The sequence below is a fragment of the Alligator sinensis genome, unplaced genomic scaffold (genome assembly GCF_000455745.1).
Source record: "Alligator sinensis unplaced genomic scaffold, ASM45574v1 scaffold264_1, whole genome shotgun sequence".
Lineage (NCBI taxonomy): Eukaryota > Metazoa > Chordata > Crocodylia > Alligatoridae > Alligator > Alligator sinensis.
In genome coordinates, this window is record NW_005841831.1 from 7,147,212 (window position 1) to 7,169,070 (window position 21,859).

The window sequence follows — 21,859 nt, forward strand, 5'->3', positions numbered from 1 at the left end:
TTCTCCCTTGTCCAGGTGATAGGTCACCTGGTCGTAGAAGGAAATGAGATTGGTCAAGCAAGACCTACCTGCAACAAACCCGTGCTGGCTATCCCTTAAGATGTTGGCGTCGGCCAGTCCATTAAGGATGGATGATGATCCTGTGTGTGTTAAGGTGCAGCGGACTGAAAACTGCAGGGCTGGTGGCCCCTGCTAAGGCCATGAAGCCTTCCAGCTGTCAAGGAGATAGGTGTAGGGGGAGTCTGGCTTCTGGGGCCCTGCACCTCTGGCTGCTGACAGGCAAAACTCATGACATGGGTGACACTGTGTGTGTTAAGGCGCAGTGGGGTGAAAACTGCAGGGGTGGTGGCCCCTTCTGCTGCCACAAAGCCTGCCAGGTGTTAAGGAGATGGTGCAGGGGGGTTCTGGGCCCCTGCACCCCTAGCTGCTGACAGACAAAACTCGTGACATGGGTGCTTGTGCAACTGACTGTGTCTGTCTTGGGGCAGTTGATTGTCTGTATTATTTCCTCTCCTTAGTCTGTGGTTTTGTAGGTGTTAATCGTTGCTTATTAACTCGTTATGTAGTAGCTGGTCCCTGAGTGAATCATGATTAATTGGTAACTGGTAATACAGTAGCTTAGCATCCAGGCCTGCAGTAGTTGTCCCTCCCGCCTCTCCCCGTGCCCCAAGACAGACACAATTGCACAAGCACCCATGTCACGAGTTTTGCCTGTCAACAGCCAGAGGTGCAGGGCCCCAGAACACAGAAGCCCTGCACCGATCTCCTCGACAGCCGTCAGGCTTCGTGGCTGCAGCAGGGGCCACCATCCCTGCAGTTGTCACCCTGCTGCGCCTTAACACACACAGGGTCATCTATGTCACAAGTTTTGCCTGTCAGCAGCTTGAAGTGTAGTTTCCCCCAAACCCCTGCACCAATCTTCTTGAAACTTGGCAGGCTTTGTGGCCTCACCAGGGGCTACCGTCCCTGCAGTTTTGACCCCACTGTGGTGTAACACATACACGTGACATGAGTTTTGCTTTTAATAATTTGGGGTACAGTTTCCCCCAAACCCCTGAACCAATCTTCTTGAAACTTGACAGGTTTCATGCTCTCTCAGCAGAAGCTACCACATCTGCAAGTTTAATCCAAATGGGACAAAAAACAACAAAGTTATATATATTTCATTGGTCCCCCATTATGCTCTATGGCTGGATCTCCGAGGTGGCTCTGAAGCTTTGGAGCCGCTTTGGTCGGATCGAAGCAGGAACCCAGTCCAGAGCTCCAGATCGGATCGCTGGCATCTGAAGCGACTGGATCCGAAGCCAGATCGAATAGCTGCCTACTCGCACAGGCCTACTGAGTGCCACAGACCGATTACAGCTGGACCATTTCCTAACTCTTTAGCTAAGGTACAGCTGAATGGGGAGGGATAAGGGCATTCAATAGAAGAAAGGCAGACATGCCCAGGATGAAGAGGAGCAACTCTCTGGAGCAGACTGAAAGCAAGCACAGAGGCAGCTGCACAGAACCTCAGCTGTTAAACTGGACATCAGGAAGGCAAACAGTTGATTTGACTTCCAAAGATGGGAAAACCACCAATGTATTATACAGAGGTTTAAACAAAGCCTCAGGCAATGCTCTGTGGGATCAGTCCTGGCCTGGCAATGGATTCAATTAGTTGATCCACTAGGCTTGTATGTGTGCCAGATTCTGACTGTGCACTGTGCTTGCCAGCAGCAGGAGTCTGTAGTGGGAGTTGGCTACCCAGATTGTCTCTGCTAGCAAGTCCAGGAGAGAAGGCTCTCCAGAATCTGCCATGCCTGACACAGCCGAGGGCAGAACATGGCATGGCCTGTGCATCTACATATGCAGGCAGGCACAAAAAAGCAAATTTCTCCTAGCTGGACTAGAATGTGCCTGAGCGCAGTGAGCACAGATTTATTTTTTAAAGATGTACCAATTGGTCAGATTAAAATGTTTCTGGCTGATTTGATAGGCCTAGAAAATGTAGTTTTTGGGCAGAGGGAAAGAATTTGCCTGGTTTAAAAAAAAAAAAAGGCTGTAATATTGTCTAAGGCTTTCAAAACAAAAGTGGGACAGAGTTTTAAAATCAGAATGATTCATCATATTATCTTGTTCATATAGTGCATTTCTGCCACTAACCAAAAAGGGGGGAATCCCAGCCCCATTTAAGTCAAATGGGGTCTTATCATTCACTTCCATGTGGTCCAGATTTCATCCCTAGCATTTATCCTGTTGCAAAATTTTCACTCCACAACATCATTTCCAAAATTTCAAGTGCAAAATACTGAGAAATATGGTAGTAAAGCTGGTCTAAAGTGATGCGCTAAAAACGCTTTGGGGATTTTTTAGTGCTGATCTCTCTGGGGTGTTGAGTGGCACTTCCATTACTTTATTCAGAATTTATTTGTTATTCTAGACCCCAAGTCTATAATTATATACAGGAAAAAATTAAAGACTGCCAGTCATGCAAATAGGGATATGTTGGGACTTTAAAATTTATTCCAACATGCTATTTTTTTAAAAATATGCTCAGACTGAGCAGACAGTCTGAGTTGTAGTAAAGGCAATATTATACTTGTAAAAACTTCTCATTCACAGTACAGATGTCATTTACAATAAGGGTCACAAACATCAAATACTGAGTATTTTTTCTTTTTTTTTTCTTCTTGTTTTTTTACATCAGACTCTGTGCTTTTTACCTGCATTTTTTGCACTGATATAACCATACAGACATTGCAAGATGCAAGTGTAGAAACTGGAGTTAAAATAAAATTACAGGCAAAACTAACAAATTACATTGTACTCTGTACATATTTACAGTACCTTTTTTTTGGAATGTATTGCCATTTTAAGAACATATAGAAACTTTCTACAGACTATTCCACTTACAGAATACATACACCTTTTAGAAAAAAAGGCAAATATTTATCTTACATGAGACCATGTATATTAAATTTGTGTACACATTATTATTATTATTATTTTTACATTACATTTACTAAAGTGATCTTAAGTGCCATCATATTTCAGTAATGAAAGATTGGTTTTATGCCATCAGGACTGAATTTTTTTGTGTAAATAATTTACAATATTTGTATGTGTAAATACTGTGCAATAGATGGAGATTTTAAAAAGAGGGAAAACACACGATGAAACTAAGTCATAAAATAAAAAAAAATATCGCAAGAAGACAGTAAAAGGGCTAGATCAAATTGTACAAAATTTGTGTAGAAATAGAATTCAGTAATACCATATGACCAAGTACATTGCTTGTTCAGATGCTATTTTTGAGGATTTATAACAAAATATTGTAAGTGACAAAGGGATCTAATTGCATCTACTTTTTGAAGATTTTCAAGTAAAATAAAATTAACTATAATGTGGCCATATGATCAAATCCCACTGCCTAGAGTTAAGAGTCCTTTGAGGCTGATTTTCAAAGGTCCAAATGTCAGTTAGCCACTTCATTCCTGTTTATTTTCTATGGGAGTTTGGTGCCTAAAAGCTACTTGAGTATTTACTGACCTCCCTATAAAGTTGTATTTAGTCAGCAAAACTGGTATGATTTTTAGTGGCATTGAGCACCTTCATCTCCTGCTGACTTTAACAGGAACTGGAAGATCTTAGTACCTTTAAATAACAGACTGTTTGCATCTAAATGCTTATCTATGGATTTAAAAGCATAGCAGAAAAGACACAGCTACTTCATCACTGTTTGAATTTCCCAATGTACTTCTTGAGTATCTGGTCAACATCCTGTACATAATTAGAGCTGATAGCTATCTACTGCAGGTTAGTATGATATATTTGGGAGCCAGAGGGCCCTTTGCTTCCATGCTGAAATGTGATGAACACTGCTCTAGCGAAGCTGGCATGTGCTTAGCTCTAAGCCCATTTAAGTTAGAGTGACTGCTCACATACATAAATTAAGCTGATGCTTAAGTGCTGTACTAGATCAAGGCATAATGCTTGCCACTTTGCATGGTTATCCCTTAGAAGGCAAGGAGAGTCAAATTACTTTATAATGTGGACCACACCTTCCTTGAGAGATTGTCTCATGGGCACCTCCATACCACATTGAGTAGCATTCATGGGCAGGTATAGCAATGGCTCACATGAAGCAAGAAACTCGGGGGAATATTCAGTCTGATTTATTAGTGAGATAAAAAGGAAAGTCCACTGGATGTCAGTAGGCCACTCTCCAATATCATAAATGATGCAGGAAGCTCTGAGACTTTTAAAAAAAAAAAAAAAGGTAAATTTGTTATTTTATTTTTTGACCTGGTAATGAAAAGGAAAAGTTGAATTTTGTGTTTTGAATGCACTGATTTGCATTATTAATACATTCCATTGAACATAATAGACTGAATTGCATTTGCAAAGTGCTTGTACAGATATTAACTAATTAATTCCTCAAAGTGTATGGAAGGTAAATCAAGAGCCATCATCTTACATTACAAATAGTAGGGCAGACCTAGTGGGCAATATTCAGAACATGAGCTTGCAAAGACTTCCTACTGAGTAAAGCAGTGATCGCTTAAGTTGGAAGTGCAGTACCCAATAATAATGTTTACAGGACAGGACCTTAATCTCTGATGTAGAAAGGAGCACCTCCATTGAAATCACTGGAGCTGATGTTCACATGGGCAGAATATGACCCAGAAAAGATAAGTGATTTGCTCAAGGGCACATTGTGGTTAAGAGCAGAGCTAGCATTAGACCTCGGGGATTCCAGCTGGCCAAACCAGTGCTGAAACCCAGAAGTCATGATGCCTCTCTGGGGATCACCCTGTTCTTACTGATCCAGAAGCTAATTAACTAACAATTATTTTGTTCTTAAATATTGCTAGGGTTCTTTTTCTGGTCCTGTTTGGGTATTTTTGCAGGCCAAAGGCACCTGCTGCATCTGGTAGAGGGAGCATGAAGCAGAGCTCCACCCCAGTTATACCTGTTGAGCGGCTGCTCTGTAAACTCATCACAATGGGAATTCAGGCCACTCTTAAGTGCTCTCAGTTTCTGCATCTGCTTCTGAGTTGTTGTACACACACACACACACACACACACACACACACACACTCATCAGACACTGTGCAGATGAGTCCTTGGCATGGCTGGAATACTATGTGCATAGGACATAGCAGGGCAGGGTATGGGCACAACGATAATGCCACCCCTTTTGGCTGTGCACGTACAGATGGGCACAAATATAATGCCACCCCTTTTGGCTGTGCACGTACACCCATGCACACACACTGTCCATACTCTGCAGCACTGGCTGGTGGCTTATACATATGTTACAACAAAAAGGCAGAACATTCAACTCGCTCTGAGCTTATGAAAACCTAAAGGAATAAAATCACTATAAGCAACAACCCAACAGGATCTGCATTGTTTCTATCCTGATGTGCAGACAGGTTAAGGGCTAAATTATGGTTTAAAAATAAAACTGTGTAAATTTGATCTAGCCCAAAAGGTAATGTCAAATGCACTTAATGCAACCACAATGCTGAGTGTGTAACTGCTGCATTTTTTCCTTATGTACACTTTCAATATAAAAAAACAATTAAATACAAAAGATACCTTGCTGAAATAATGTTAAGACTGTGACAAAGGGGAAAGAGGAGAAAGACCCAGCAACAGCCAGGAAATTCGAAGGTGTCGCTCAACATGGAGGGACAGGATGGCTTCTTAAGACCCCTGCCATCCGTATTCTTCACAGCACATGAAAAAATGTCTAACTCTCCTTATAAGACAATGATTTTGTCAAATTGAGATGCTTTTCTGAACTGGGTCCATGGGTCCTAGGCTTGACATGAGTCTGAAAGCAGGACATGATTGCAGGATCAGGGTCACAGCTGTGCAAAAACTGGAGAGTGAAAAAGATTGTGGGCATTATTTTGGTCAGTGTCACAACCTTAATGTTATTTCTTTGATGTCTTCTCTTGTACTTAATTCCCTTTAAAAGGGAAGGAAAAAATTGCAGAAGATTATTAAAAAATCCATATTATTTGCCCGTGAGACGGGAACAGTTCATAGCTCATCAAGTCTGGCAAGGAAATTTGTTCTCATTCAAGATTATATATATTTTTTGTAATTTTATTTTTTTTTAAAAAGTGTATTATGTACCCAATTCACTGAAACAGCTCTGAAAGAAGAAAGACCTGGTCCATACATATACATATATATATGTATATATATATGTATATATATATAGGGTTTTTTTTGTTGTTGTTTTGTTTAAAAAATGTTTGTACAGATTCCATAGACCAGAAAACACTCTGAAATAGTAAAGAGCCTGCTGTCTATTAGGGCAAACGTGGACCAAACAGTTCTGTTTAAAAAGTTTTTAACACGACAGAGTGGAATGGCTCTATCACATCTCTCCGCATTTGGTATCATATCTATTGGCAGTAGCAGCCATCACTCTGCTAGCGATGGTCATATTTAAAAATCTGCTATGGAAAACATTACTGTGCATGCAAAACAAGTTGATTTTCAAGACATTAACCACTCAGCCATTTTCACTTTTTTTTATATGCAATACCAAAAAGGCCCCTCTACACAATATAGGCTATGAGTTTGAAACCGTTTCGTTTAAATAAATAAATAAAGTTAAACAAGACACAGAGCCACTTGTGAGTTACAAAGCCATAGGTGTGCAAATAAAACAAGCAGGAGCTAATATCTGCATCCTTTTAACTTACAAAAATGGGAGGGAGGGCAGACTGGAGTCATTTAGGCGGGGAAGATACGGCTCAGAAGAAAAAATAAACTCTGGAAGGAAATGGTTTGCAAGGCTGACATTTTACTTTCATTTTTACAACAGGAGAGGATGTTCATAGAGGGATTTTAAACCCCAGAAAATAGGGGTTTGTGGTGACACAGGCATGATTTTCGCTATAGTGGTGCAAAAGGCAGCACTATTATACTGTGCGCTTTAAGAGCAGCCCATTATGGAATGTCAATATTAAAGCAAGCACAAGAATGGCTCTTTTAAAACAATTAAACACCATTCCTAGCACTGGTTCTACATTCGATACATTCCTATTTTCTTGCAGTTAAAACTTTGAAGAAAAACTTTTTTTTTGTCCCTTTTAAAAAAAGTGCTTTTCTGGGCTCTGTGGAAGGGAGGTGTGTTTGAGAGATTTTTTTGTTTTTGTTTTTTTGGAGTGACATTTGCTTTCACTGCTAACAGGCCTCCCATCATCAAATAAGTGCTAGTTCTATTTACAATTGAGGGTAAACACATTTTCAAATGTAAAGCAGTTGCAACTGTTTAAAGCACAACGATAGGCAACCAGATGCAAGAAAAAAAACAAGCACTTTGCCAAAAATTAAATAAAGCATGTAATAAATATGAATCATCAACTACTGTACACAGGAGCAAGGGTTTGGTTTTTTTTAATCATTTAATCAATATAAAAAAGATTTTTTATTTTTGTTTTCAGTGCATCTTCTTCCCCCTTAAACTGCTTAACACTTTCCTTTCTGCATCTCTCAGGCCCATATTAACACACACACACCTAAATGGCAAAAAAGACAAGGTCTAACAAACCCCTTTCGAAAAAACTCTAAAAAAATATTCACAGCCTCAAACATTTTTGTACATTTCAAGCAACAAAAGGTATAGAAAAAGGCACAAGTAACTGCATACATGTGGAGATAATACCAGACTGGGACAAACAAAACCAGGAATTTTCCATGGGTTTGGTCATACACTAGAGTGCTTCTTATAAGCAATGATTATACTAAAGGAAATAGTGTTGAAAATGTCTGTTGATTTTACATAGGAAGCCTACAGGTGGAACAGATGGATGGAGGCTTAAGTACTTCCTGTATTCTCATCCACCTGTCTTTGACCTAAATCTGCGCGCTCTAAGTGTGGACTGTTTTTCCTACGGGTTCCCCCTTGATGACTTGGCTCTCCCGAGAGGTTCCTTCTCCTGACAGAGAACTGGTGGGAGTGTGAATGGCTCAACGAGGGCTCTGACAAACAGCCAGTGCTGCTACTTCTGTCCAACGTCTGTGTGGGGAAATCTGAGATGAAAGTGCAGGATGATTCAAAGTAAGTGCTTGAGCTGCCACATTGCTTCTTGCCCGTTTTTTTCAAGGGTTCTTCCCTACTTGCTGAAGGCTTTGGAGAGTGCTCATAATTTGTGCTGAGACTGTCTGTGGGAGCTGAGCAGCCTTCCTGCTCTGGGTGGCTGGGCTCAGCATACATTTTTACCCTGTATTCCTCCTGTTCTGTCTTTTGCTGAAGCTCACTAGTCCTCAATTTCTCTTCTGAGTAGCCACTGCTTTTAACCTCTGGGGACAGTGTGTATTTTGAAATCTTTGCAGCTGGGGATACCGATGTCGGTGAGGATTCTTGTGGGATCTGTGGTTCCTTTCCCCGTTCTTGAGCCTGGCTGAATTCTGTGAAGCTGCTGCTTCCATTGCCACCAGGTGCAAAATATCCTGCTTGCAGTGACACAACTGAATTGGGCACCAAACTGGAATGGGTACTTGGCCTTGCCTGGACCATCTGGATGCCCCCAATTGGAATCATAGGATATGGGGTCCTTGTTAGCTGCTGTGAATGCAACGGGAGATGGCTGAAGACATTCTCTTCCACTCGGCTTGGAGTGTGGACATGTATATCATGGGGCGCTTGCAAAGGTCTGGAGCAGACAGGCTGGGTGATGCCAGGTGAACATGTTGGGCTTCTTGGTTCTATCTTCTGCATTTGATAGGAAAAAAAGGGTTGGTCAGTGTGGTACAGCTAGCAGCATCAATCCACAGCATGAGTAACAAGTCACTGATTCTATTAACATCTTAGGCACCTGGCACGTTACATTTATTGTGGAATTAACAGGTTAATGGCATGATAACTTTAGACAGGCTACACATGCAAACTAATTATTGCACCAAAAAGAACATCCAGCTACAAAAATGACCAACTAGCTACAAAGATGTTGCTTGAAATATGTAAAACATTTTGTAGTTTGCAATTGAGAAAGTGGCATGTTGGGTGATTGGTCTTTGCTTGGGTCCTTAGGTATCTCAAGGTGCACTGTTCCTTTGGCTGCCTCCTTTGCCTCATTTGCTGATGCTGACAATCAGCTGATTGTCAGCACTGTCATGTGGAGGGTGGGTCTCAACTTCAGGACTGAGATAGCCCCAGTCCTGATGTGAAAATGGGCTGTCAAGGGAATGGGTTGCAAGATTTGCCAGGCTCCCAGGGCCTGCTAGGAAGCTGGCAGCCTTTCCTAGGCCATAAGATTGTGGGTCACAGGGGAGCTCGGCTGAGCATATGTTTTTTATATGTTCTAAGGCAAAGAAACCCTAGGATGGGGGAGAAGTCCCTTGATCCTGGGGTCCTGGAGCCCTGGAACATCTGAAAACTACACATGTAGCTTGGTGGTCCTGGGGCTGCTGATTGTCAGACCCAGTCCCAGACAATCCGGGGTCTCAGTCCTGACCTATGACTGTCTGGGTTGGGTCCAACAATCAGCTGATTGTCAGATCTGGCTCCAGAAAGCCTGGTGTCTTGAACCTGCTGGGGCAGTCTTGGGTCTATGACAATCTGTGGGATTGGGCTCAGGGTAGCTCTCTGGTTGTATGATTTGGATCAGAACAATTTTATGCCTCATTGCAAATATTATGCCTCCTGGCATGCCCATCTGGGATGAGGCATAAAATTCCTCTGATCGCAACTGCACCACTGTTTTAACATCTTCCAGGGAACTTATTGTTCTATAAAGAAATAAGCAAACCTCACACAACTGGGAGGTTCTGTTCAGAGAAAAGGGCAGCCAGAGCCACAGAATTTGGCTCTGCCAAAAACCTCCACCAGGGTTTTCATTCAGACATAGCTCTATATCAGTCTTCTCTGAAGCTCCCCATGTCATTTCTAGTACTTCCAGGTTGATTCAGATTAAAAAGACATTAGGAAGAACTACGCTTTCTATATTTCTGTATTTGAGCTTTGATGTGGCAGCGAACAAGTGACTTTTAAAAAAGTAACATATCTTAATAATCGCTACCTGCAATTAATTTTTGGATTGAGTTTGAGTTCCAAGTTATGGATTGGCTTACCTTGTGTTTTAATATATATGATATGAATATTTTATATGAATTAATTTGCATGTCCTTCACATTCAGTAATTTTAAAAATCTACTATGTTCTTTTTTTCACCTCTCCATCTTTCTTTCATATACATTTCTAATTTATCATGCAAATGGAACCGATAAACTAGGGAACAATAGCTGAACACTGAGGAGGGCTCCCAAGATGAGAAAGTAAAAAAACCAACAAGTGATTCAAATAAAACATGGCTGGACATAGCATTTGAGAAGCCATTGTATGGAATAGATTCTCACTTTTGTATGACCTGTGGAGACCTGGGTGGTCTCAGGAGGCTCATTCTGTGAGAAGAGATGGGAAGGGAAGGGGGTAAAAAGGGAAAATGGGTAGCAAAAGCAGTTGATGTAAATGGACAAATAAATATGCTGTAACACTGATGGCAGATAAAAGCCCAAATTCTTGGGCTACAAATTCTTGGTAATTTACTGCCAAGCTGCAGCGTGGATTTAAAGAGAACATAAGTAGCAAAGGAGGTGTTCTGTGCAACAGCTAATAGGAGGAAAAATGATCCAGGTGGCTGCAACTGAGAGGGCAAAAGCCATGTGTAATAATCAGACCCTGGGCTCTACAAGAAGTCTTGTGCACTAGTTAAGCTAAAACTCAGACCCTCCGTTAAAGGCTTACAGTGTGGAACTTACTGGGGGGTGGGGGTGTGAGTAGAAAATCTCAGGCTACCAAGAAGGGCTGATCTAATGCAGCCCTGGTTGATCTAGGATGGATATTATATAATTGCCTGAGTCTAAGGGTGCCTTCCTTAAATTCTGGAGTTCTCTCAGGTGGAACTAGGGTCTTAACTGTGGAATAAATGAAAGGAGCAGTTAACTAAGGAGATAATCAACCATTGCTGTTCTTTATCCTTAAAATGAGACATACCAACCAAAAGGAATATGTGTGTGTGTGTGCACAAATGCGTGTGTGTAAAATAAACCTGACCTGAAGGTTTAGAATCCTAATTTAATTGCTTTGGGATCTTGACACAGTAGGGGCTGCAATGGGATTTTAGCGGAAGGGCTCAACTTTGTTCCATTTCCTTGTGTGTGCAGTCTCTGAAGTCATAACATGGGCCATTACTTTGGATTTGAGAGAAGACTGAATGCTTTAGGTGCCCCCTGAAGCATCACTTCTAGCCTATGTCTGTATAGCAAAGAGCAACCTGGTCTAAACAAGCACCCTTCAGACCTGGTTTTGTGTCTCTGTGTGTGTTTGAAGTGCCTAGTATAATGAATGTTGATTATGACTAGAGCCTCTATATCATACTGTAATAAAACTATTAACTAATGAAAACATTGGAAGAAATGATACAATGGGATTCTCTACTGCACTGCGGTGACTCCAGATTAAAGTAATTCAATGGACCATGTTTCTGACCAACACCTCTGGCAACTCCACCTCAAGTCTGAAAATCCAGCTCTATTCTTTCTGCTTTTTACTTCCTTACCAGAAAAAAAAAAGATTCTGCTGGATGAACACAGCTGACAGTCTCTGTAATGACCTGGTATCGACCTGGAAGGGTGTGGGCAGTGGGGTCCTGCAGGGCTCGGTCCTTGGACCGATACTCTTCAATGTTTTCATCACTGACTTGGACGAGGGAGTGAAGTGTACTCTGTCCAAGTCTGCGGATGATACAAAACTTGGGGAGATGTGGACATGCCGGAGGGCAGGGAACAACTACAAGCAGACCTGGACAGGTTGGACAAGTGGGCAGAAAACAACAGAATGCAGTTCAACAAGGAGAAATGCAAAGTGCTGCACCTAGGGAGGAAAAATGTCCAGCACACCTACTGCCTAGGAAATGACCTGCTCGGTAGCATGGAAGTGCAAAGGGATCTTGGAGTCCTAGTGGACTCCAAGATGAACATGAGTCGTCAGTGTGATGAAGTCATCAGAAAAGCCAATGGCACTTTATCATGCATCAGCAGGTGCATGACAAATAGAGCCAAGGAGGTGATACTGCCCCTCTATCGGGCGCTGGTCAGACCACAGTTGGAGTACTGCATGCAGTTTTGGGCGCCACACTTCAAGAGGGATGGGGATAACCTGAAGAGGGTCCAGAGAAGCGCCACTCGTATGGTTAAGGGCTTGCAGGCCAAGCCCTACGAGGAGAGACTGGGGCACCTGGACCTCTTCAGCCTCCGCAAGAGAAGGTTGAGAGGCAACCTTGTGGCTGCCTATAAGTTCATCATGGGGACACAGAAGGGAATTGGTGAGGCTTTACTCACCAAGGTGCCCCCGGGGGTTACAAGAAATAATGGTCATAAGCTAGCAGAGAGCAGATTTAGACTGGACATTAGGAAGCACTTCTTCACAGAGAGTAGCCAAGGTCTGGAACGGGCTCCCAAGGGAGGTGGTGCTCTCCTCTACCCTGGGGGTCTTCAAGAGGAGGTTAGATATGCATCTAGCTGGGGTCATCTAAACCCAGCACTCTTACCTGCCTATGCAGGGGGTCGGACTCGATGATCTATTGAGGTCCCTTCCGACCCTAACATCTATGAATCTATGAATCTATAAATGGCATCTATACACATGCAAGGAGGCTGCAGTGCATTGAAGCAGGCTCGATTAATCAAGTCTGCTGAAGTGTGGAAATGAATGTGCTCCAGCAGTCTCCAGCATCACATGTATCAGCACCCCCATGCTGAAAAATGCTGGCAGCGCACTTTAAACTAAAGCTCATTTGACGAGCTTTAGATGAAGCGCCCCCCTCCACCATTTTTCAGCATGAGAGATACACATGATGCTCCAGGTGCTTTAATTACTGTGTCTCTCAGATTAATTAAAGCACACCCCTCCCCCCTTGCTCCCAGAGCGTGTCTATAAATGCCCGAGGTCTTTTCATTGGTCCAAATCTGTTTAGATCAGTAGCAAATAAACGTGGTTAATCTCATGGCAGTTCCCGAGAATTAAGTTAGTGGTCTCAGATTCCCAAAGGACACGTGTCACTACCACAAAGCAAAAACTGCCATCACCATTAAGTGGCCTCCATCAAGTGTCTCAGCAGAAAGGCCAAGGACTGATTAGGTCAAAAAGTGAAAAATCCTCCCACCCCCTCTGATGTCATCCCTTCATATGAAGTAGTAAATTTTTTCAGCCTGTCTTTTCCCCATCCTATATGTTAGGAAAGGACAACAGTTTTCAGAGCAGTCCATGTAGCGCCTCCCAGTGCATAGCATTCATTAAAAGCAATCAGAGAAATAATTTACTAAAATGACCGTGGACTATGAACGCAGAAGAATAAGTGGTGCTTACCAATTTGGACTCATAGAGCTCTATGTTTTTGCCAAAGAACCTGTGAGGTAGAGGCATCAAAGATAACATTCCATGCTGGACTTTTAATGAGCTTTGAACCTTGTCATCTGCTGCAGATTTGCTACTACCAGGCAAGTCTTCTTTCCCTGGGGATGGATACCTAGACGGGGAATCTGAACAGCCTGGAGACAACATTTTCTTCAGTGATAAATATCTGACTGATGACATGTCTCTACTTGGAGACAAATGCCTCACAGGAGAGACTTCTCTCTCTGGTGGGAGGTATGTTCTTGGGGATAAGTCTCTTCTTGGGGAAAGATGTCTGCTTGGAGACAGCTCAAGTCTTGGTGACACACATCTCAGTGGAGATGCCTCCCTCCTTGGGGACATGCGCTGACAAGGTGACATCCCTCTCCCTGGAGACAAGCACCTTAGTGAAGACATTTCTCCAGTGGGTGAAAAACGTTTAGGTGAAGTTTCATTTTTGGTTAACAAGTGCTTTCTGGCTAGCATTGGCCTGCTGCTGCCGCCACCACCACCAGATTCCTGGCCTGGAGACCACCTCTTTCTTGGGGAGGTGTCTTTTGAGGTTGACAGGTCCATAGCTAAGGACATCTGCTGTCTTGTGACAGATTCCCTTTCAGCAGAAGCCAGCTGTTCACTGGAGGTCAAAGCTGGCTTATGGAGACTCAAGAAGCTGTGGCAGACAACAATTCCACTGCTGTCTGCTGACCATTTTGTTTCCAGCCCTGAGGAAGAGGGTTGGTGGACCCCACCTACTTGCTGGCTGCTGGAGACAGTATCTTGTGTTAAAGACAATGCTGTCCCAGTATTTTCCTCGTGGGAAAATGGAGAGCCCCCTGAAGAGTGCATTGGAAGGGTGGTATGTTTTGCTTCTGACAACTTTAAAGGTGGCTCATCTTGGCTCTCCTCTCCCTCCTCATCTTCATCATCTTCATTGTCATCATCATCATCAGATTCCTCCAAATCTGAAAACTGGTGCTCCTCAATTGGCTCAGATCCTTCCCTCCCTTCAGAATCATGGAATAGGTCTTCACTGGTTCCTGGGGGGAAAAAAAAAACAGGAAAAGAACATATAAGCATGGAAAACACACACAGAGAAAATAAGTCAATTTAAATTTAAGGGCTTAAAGGAGCTCTGAGTGGACTAGACAGAAAAAGGACACAACTACTGTCCAAGCTATAATCTTTGTGTCTTGATGCCTGCAACTTGACACCCTCCCCATTTGTCCCTTCAAAACATTACTGCTAAGATCATCTTTCTAGCTCATTAACGTCACACGCAGGGAAGATTCAGAGGGGATGTGAGGTGCAGTTACACCCCCTTTCCACTGCGTAGTACACTGGGAGGCATACGGTCTTGTCACATGGGACACTTAGTACATGTTAAATCCACGTGTAACAATCTCTAGTATGCATAGCTCGCTGATTGTTGGACCCAGCCTTGGCCACACGCCCGAATCTTGAACTGGGTCTGGTGTGATGCCTGGGTGGGACCTACAATCAGCTGATTTTTGGTCCAAGCCTCAAAACCCTCTGGGGTTTTCAGACACCCGGCTTTCAACTTGATCCTGGAGGAATCTGACAAGCGAAAGATTAGAAGAACATACAAGCATAAGAACTACCATTTACTGGGTCAAACCATAGGTCCATGTTGCCCAGTAGCCTGTGTCACACACTGGCAGAGTAGATGCTGAAAGGCAGAGTGAACTGGCTATGATCAGAGTTTTTTCCACTTGCCTTTCTTATTTGCAGCCTCCAGCATTTAAGGGCTGGAAAATTCTGATTCAGAAGCTGTACCCCTAACTCCCAACCTCAATAGCTACTGGTGCTCCTTTCCTCCAAGAATTTGTCCAGTCCCTTTTTGAATCTGGCTAATCTGTCAGCTTTCACAAAATCTGGTGGCAGTGAGTTCCACACTTTAATTACATGCTGTGTGAAAAAGAATTTCCTTTTGTTAGTTTTAAAATTGATACCTACTAGTTTAATTTTGTAACCCTTGGTTCTTGTATTGTGTGAGAGAGTAAATAATACACCCCAATTTAATTTCTTTTTGCCATTTAGTATTTTGCAAACCCTTATCATGCTCCTCCCCCTCCCCCCTGCTGCCCCAAGCATCTCTTTTCTAAACTGAATAGGCCTAGCCTCTTCCATCTCTGCTCACATGGAAGCCCCTCCATACTGCTAATCACCCTCGTTGCCCTTCTCTGGACCTTTTCTAGTTCTCCTAAATCCTTTTTGTGGTGTGGGGACCATAGCTGGGTACAGTAATCAAGGCGTGGATGCACCATGGATTTATCAAAGGGCATAATGATACTTTCCATTTTGTTTACAAATCCCTAACATTTTGTCTGCCTTTTTGATGGCTGCTGAGCACTAAGCTGATGTTTTTAGCAAATTGCCCAAAATGACACCCAGATATCTTTCCTGCGTGGTAACAGCTAACGTAGAGCCCATCATAGTGTAGGTATTGTTTAGGTTATTTTTGCCCATGTGTATCACTTTACACTTATCTACATTGAAATTCACCTGCCATTTAATTGCCCACTCACTCAATGTCAGATCCTTCTGTAGTTCCTCATAGTCTGCCTTGGTCTTTACTACTTTGAATAATTTTGTGCCTGTAAGAGGGGCCAAGGCCCCTGGGGAGAGCAGCTGGCTGCGGCACAAAGCAGAGGCAGCTACTGCAACAAAGGAGGGCAGGCTGGCCATCAGGCCCAAGTGGAAATCCCTGCATGTGGCTGGGAAACCACAGGAGAGGAAGGGGTCAGGCTTTGGGGTACACACGCCCAGGGCCTGAGGCTGAGCGAGCAGTCTGTCCCTGCTCCCTGCAGGGAGAGGAGACATGGGAGGAAGGGTAGACACTACAAAGGGCAGACAGTGAGGTCAGTCTACCCTGGGGTCAGGGACTCTGAGGGCTGAAGGCTGGCCCAGAGTGCAGGAGAAAGAGGCCAGGGACCCAGAGTGCACAGGGGCCCAGAGCATGCAAGGGCAAGACAAAGCTGGAGCCTAGGAGCCAAGGTCCAGGGCAGTGGACCTGGGCTGAGGCGGGCAGCCAGAATAAAAGGGCCAAGGCTGGGAAGGCTGAGGCCCAGACAGAGGTTCAAGGCTTGAAGTCCGAGAGCTGTGTTGGGGCCAGGGCGCCCCCTCCATTGAACATGGAATAACATTTGCAAGGCATTTGCAAGGCATGGGCATGGCTCCAGGAGGGGAAGGAGACCACAAATATAACCCATAAGGCAACTGGTGCTCTGAGGCACTGAGAGGGACAGAAGGCTATAACATAATGCCCAAGGGGTACCAGTCAGGCAAGGTGAACAAGAGCTCACTTGAGGACCCTGGGGCAGCCTCCCTTAACAGCACAATACATCCAGCAAGGCGTGACAGACAAGGAAAAGGGAGGGCACCCCAAGGAGATGGAATGGGGAGGCAGGAGCCACGTGGTCACTAGGGGGTGGCACGGCCACCCTTGGGGTGTGGTCCTGCTGCAGTGTCATCTGCAAATTTGGCCACCCCACTACTCACCACCTTTTCCAGGCCATTTATGAATATGTTAAACAGCAGTGGTCCGAACACAGATCCCTGGGAGGCACCACTGTTTACTTCTTTCCATCCTGAACACTGACCATTTATACTAACTCTTTGCTTTCCATCTTTGAGCCAATTTCTAATCCATGAGTGGATGTTCCCTGTAATTCTGTGACTACCTAACTTTGTTAAGACCCTCTGATGGGGGACTTTTAAGAAGTCCGTATATACTAGGTCAACTGGATCACACTGAGCCAACTGTTTATTGACACCCTCAGAGAACTCTAGTAGCTTGGTGAGACATGACTTCCCATTGACAAAGCTGTGTTGATTCCTCCCCAGTAAGTAATGTTCATCCACGTGCAGAACAAATCTTTTTTTTAATACCGTTTTCCCTGCATCCCCTCTAGAGCCCTTTTTTTAAAATATGGGCGTGAGATTGGCAACCCTCCAGTCCTCTGGTACTGAGGCTGTTTTTAGTGATGGGCTGTATACTACAATTAGAAGTTTAGCGATTTCTGATCTGAGCTCCTTTCAGGACCCTAGGGTGAATGTCATCAGGTTGTGGTGATTTGCTACTGTTTAGGTTATCAATTGCCTCTACAATCTCATCTACAGAGACCCCAATTTGGGTCAGCTCCACTGACTTGTCCCTAGAGAGGAGGGATCTGTTGAGGGAATTTCCCAAACATCTTCCACAGTGAAGACAGATGAAAAAAAATGGCAATGTCACCATCATCCTTTAGCCCCCCTTTAACACCAAACACTTTGATCCTCCAAAGGCCCAAGTGATTCCCTGGCAGGTCCACAGTTTCTAGTATACTTGAAGAAATTTTTACTGTTACCTTTGTGTCTCTAGCAAGTTTCTCCTCAAATTCTTTCTTAGCCTGTCTTACTGCAGTTTTACATTTGATTTGCCAGTGTTTAGGCTCTTTTTTTATTTTCCTCCTTAGGAACTGACTTACACCTTTTGAAATAGGCCTTTTTTCTGCTTATTGCCTCTTCAACTCTGCCATTAAATCATGCTGACTTTCTTTTGGTCCACTTTCCATTTTTTTTAATTGCTGAATGCATTTGCTCTATGCCTCAAATATGTTGTTCTTAAGCTGTCCCCATGCAAGTTCTTCCCCATGCTTGCAAGTTCTTCACCTCCGTAGGGGCCTCTTTTAACTTCTAACTAGCTTCTTCATTTTGGTGTAGTCCCCCTTCTTAGAATTAAAGGCTACAGTAGTAGATTTTCTTGTCTCCCCTCCTACGTGGACATTAAACCTAATTCCACTGTGGTAACTGTCGCCAAGCGTCTCAGTAACACCTACACTTTGTGCCAAATCCTGTGCGCTACTTAGGACTAGGTCAGGAATGACTTTTTCTCTCGTAGATTCCAGAACTAACTGCTCAAGAAGTCTCTGCATCCCAGCTTAACGCTAGATTCACCCAGTCTATCTGTGGACAGTTGAAGCCCCCATTATTACTATGTTTTCTGCTGTCACAGTCTCTCTCAACCCCATTAGCATTTCTAGCTCACTTCTGCTGTCCCAGTCTTGGGGTTGATAGTATACCCCTAAACATACTTTTTTTTTAAATTGACACCTGGGATTTCTATCCATAAAGATTCCATGGTACCTCTCTTATCAGTTGAAAAATCAACCCTATTTGATTCAATCCAGACTTTGATGTAGAATGCTACAGTATGCTTTTCCTATAATAATATTCCTGTATAATTTGTATCCTGGTATTATAGCATCCCACTGACTTTCTTCATTCCACCAAGTTTCAGAGACACCTATTACATCAATACCATTATTTACTGCTAAGCATCCCAGTTCCCCCACCTTTGATCTTAGACTTCTAGCATTAGTATAAAAGCATGTGTACTTTTTATTGTTGCCTGGTTGGGTACTTCTGTGTGAACTTTTATGCATTAAAAGTATTTCTTGTGTTTGTCTTCACCCTGTTTCTTATCCCCAAGGATCCACGATCCTTCCTCCTGATGTGTGGCTTTCCTCATCCCGTTGGAGGCTTGATACAGTAGAAGGGTCCCTGACTGATGTCATCATTGCTTATATTATATCTGTGGAGTAGTCTGGCAATAGTCAAACACACGTTACTAAATATGATTTGGAGATACTCCTTGTACAACAGATGGTAACTCTGCTAGGATACAAGCACGCTAGCACATGCTTTACTGCTTCAACATGAGGTCACTTGTGTTTTAAGTGCATTTAACACATACTGGGCACATCTACATGTGATGCTACATAGCTCATGGCTACAGCAATGTAGCATCAGCAGGCACAAACTGTGATACTAATGCTACGTCACCATAGTTATGAGCTACCTCATTATACTGCATTGCTATGGTAACATAGCATCTAAAAATAACTGTGTGCCGCCGGGACAGTGCAGTAGTGAGTGTTACTGCGCCATCATTTGGTACTTCCAAAAGCAAGTACTAAATGATGGTGCTGTAACAACTGTGCCATGGGGGGCACGTGTAGATACACCCACTAAGTGTAATGTGTGACATGGTCCATACTGGTGGCTTCATCTCCCTGCAGCAGTGGATACCTGGGTTCCCTGTGGAAGCCATGTGGGAATTGAGCTTACACCATGGGAGGCATGTAGGCGAGGCACAGCTGGAGCCCCTTAGCTGGTGGGGGACACCTAGGAAGAAGGAAGCAAGTGCAGGAAGGGAGGACTTGAAAGCTGTTGCGTGGTTGGGGACAGCCCCAGGTGGGGATGTGGAGAGACCCAGGACCACTCATGCTCTCCTCCAGCAGGGGACTGAGGGGAGTAGATATTGGAGTGACATCCCCTGCTTTTGGCCAAGACAAAACCATCCTGCAGCACCCCTGTACTCTGCCCCACCGCTCCTGCCCATGCCTGGAGGGTACGTACACATGGATGTACTCAGGCTGTGCAGCCCGAATTTCCCTGGCCTGGGGTCTGGGTGTTGCAGGGTGGGGAGAGAAGTAGCTCATTTTATAGTCCATGCCTTTTGCTGAGCCCTCCTGGAACAATGGCCAGTTTGTAGAGTGGCTCTGTGGCCAAGGCACCAGCTGATCTGGCAGGAGGAAAGAGGGCAGCTGGGGGAGCTGTTGGGCTATGGAGGGTGCAGGCTTTGGGTACCTGTGTGGAGGAGGGTCTGCGACAGTGGGAGACACTGGGACTTCCAACTCCAGCCAGAGTACCAGGCCATGCCTGGTGGAGCAGCTCAAGCTGGAGGCAGCCATGGCATGGATCAAGATTGCAGGGGGGACGCTGAACACCTGAGAGTTTGCAGCTACCTCTGTGGTACCATTCACACCTATATACCCCCTCTTTTCAAAATCCTAGATCCACCTATGCTCACAACCCCGTCTTTTCACATCCCTATGCTGGTTCCCCATCTCCACTGCTTCAGATCCACATTTCTTCTCTTTATCTTTAAGATAGTCATGAATAAGCCCCATTTTACCTCCATGACCTAGTATTTTTGCCAAACGTGTTCTCTGTCATGAGCAGCTGACAACTGATAAGCAAGAGATAAGCTACCTCCTTTATTTAGCCTACAACCACCCTTCTCCTCGCTGCCATTTATTTCACATGTTGGGTTTGTCATATCTAGAGGTGGCTAACATCTGTCTTTAAAATTTTGACAGAATTTCAGATTTTACAATAAGAAAGCAAGGATTTCTCAAAAAAGACCTTTGCTTTCCCACACCCTCTTTCCCCCCCCCCCCCATACCACTACCATCACTTTTATTTAATTTTTTTGAGATTTTTGGGTGTAGGGGCTTTTCCTGCATATCTGCAGAAGGCCTAGCACAATTAGTGCAGTAGTTGTTACTGTATTTTAGGTAGAGAATTATTTCAAATACAATCTACAGGTTGAAAACACCTAATCTTTATCTTCTGCTTTAACTAAAATCTGCCAGGTTGTTGCTATGTGCCCAGGTTTTGCACTATGTCGAGTAAATCTCTGCTGCATTCTAGGCTAAGCATGTCCTCACCCCTCCCTACATGATGGGAGTACAACATGCTTGCAGAAAGTGTAAGCTATATTCGGCGATGCCTGTAGGGAACAGCCGCTGGGTGTCACTAAAGCTCAACATGAATGCACCTAAGGTAGCAGTGGCTTAGTCATTAAAAGCTCATGCTCTTGAAGGGGGCTATTTGAATATCAACATTACTGGTTTCTCAGCCTCTCTGGCAGGCTGCATGAAGAAAATTAGCATGCTGTTGCTCACATATTTGCTAAACAACTTTGGTAGGTGAGTTCCTTCCCCGTGGTTAGTGCCTAGTGATTTCAGACACCTGCATGAAGTGCAGTGACTCGATTCAGCATTCCTGGCCTGCTTTTCCACTAGGTCAGATTAGGACACCCTGTTTCTCACCTGATGAACACCACATTCACTGAATATAGCTTTTCATTTAACTCTGCCACCCATCAACACATCAGAGCAACAGGAAAACAAAACAGAGCTAAATGTAAGGCTTGATCCTGCCTGCCTGCAGGAGACGGGGTGTTTTGTCAGAGCTGGATGTGGCCACACAGCAAGAAGCCTCCCTGCTCCAGGGAGAAAAATAACCTAATTCAGTTGATTCTGAGTCAGGGGGTCTTACTATCTGTTCACAAATATTCAGTGGGTGTCAAATACTGGGGTACAGTGGTATGCATTTTAGTAAATATGACAATATCTCAAAAGAATCATACTGAGAAGTGCATTGTTTAAAAGTACGGTAGTATTAGAGTGATGCTGTAGCCATAATGGTACAGGAATAATGAGAGAAGCAGGAGTGGTGCAAGGATTTTTGCCACCCCAGGCAAACTAAATGTTGTCACTCTCTCTTGTAATGTACCTGGGACCTGGCAAAGGTGAGCACAAGAGACAGCCCCATAGTGGCGCTTATCCGTGCTGTAGCTGCCCCGTTTGCTTCTGCACATGCCCA

General features: G+C 43.9%; 1 protein-coding gene across 2 annotated transcripts in view; it reads right to left on the reverse strand.

The window, feature by feature from the left end:
- Nucleotides 1-6,235: 6,235 nt before the first annotated feature.
- Nucleotides 6,236-21,859, reverse strand: part of HIVEP3 (human immunodeficiency virus type I enhancer binding protein 3) — a 195,094-nt gene continuing 179,470 nt past the window's right edge. The window contains exons 9-10 of one of the 2 annotated variants that reach the window (XM_006014855.3): nucleotides 13,379-14,442; nucleotides 6,236-8,725 (exon numbers count right to left, since the gene is read on the reverse strand). In XM_006014855.3, coding sequence (XP_006014917.1) covers nucleotides 7,829-8,725; nucleotides 13,379-14,442 — 1,961 coding nt within the window. In that variant the 3' untranslated portion in view covers nucleotides 6,236-7,828. The remainder of the gene's footprint in view (nucleotides 8,726-13,378; nucleotides 14,443-21,859) is intronic. The other variant, XM_025213336.1, reaches the window with a different exon arrangement.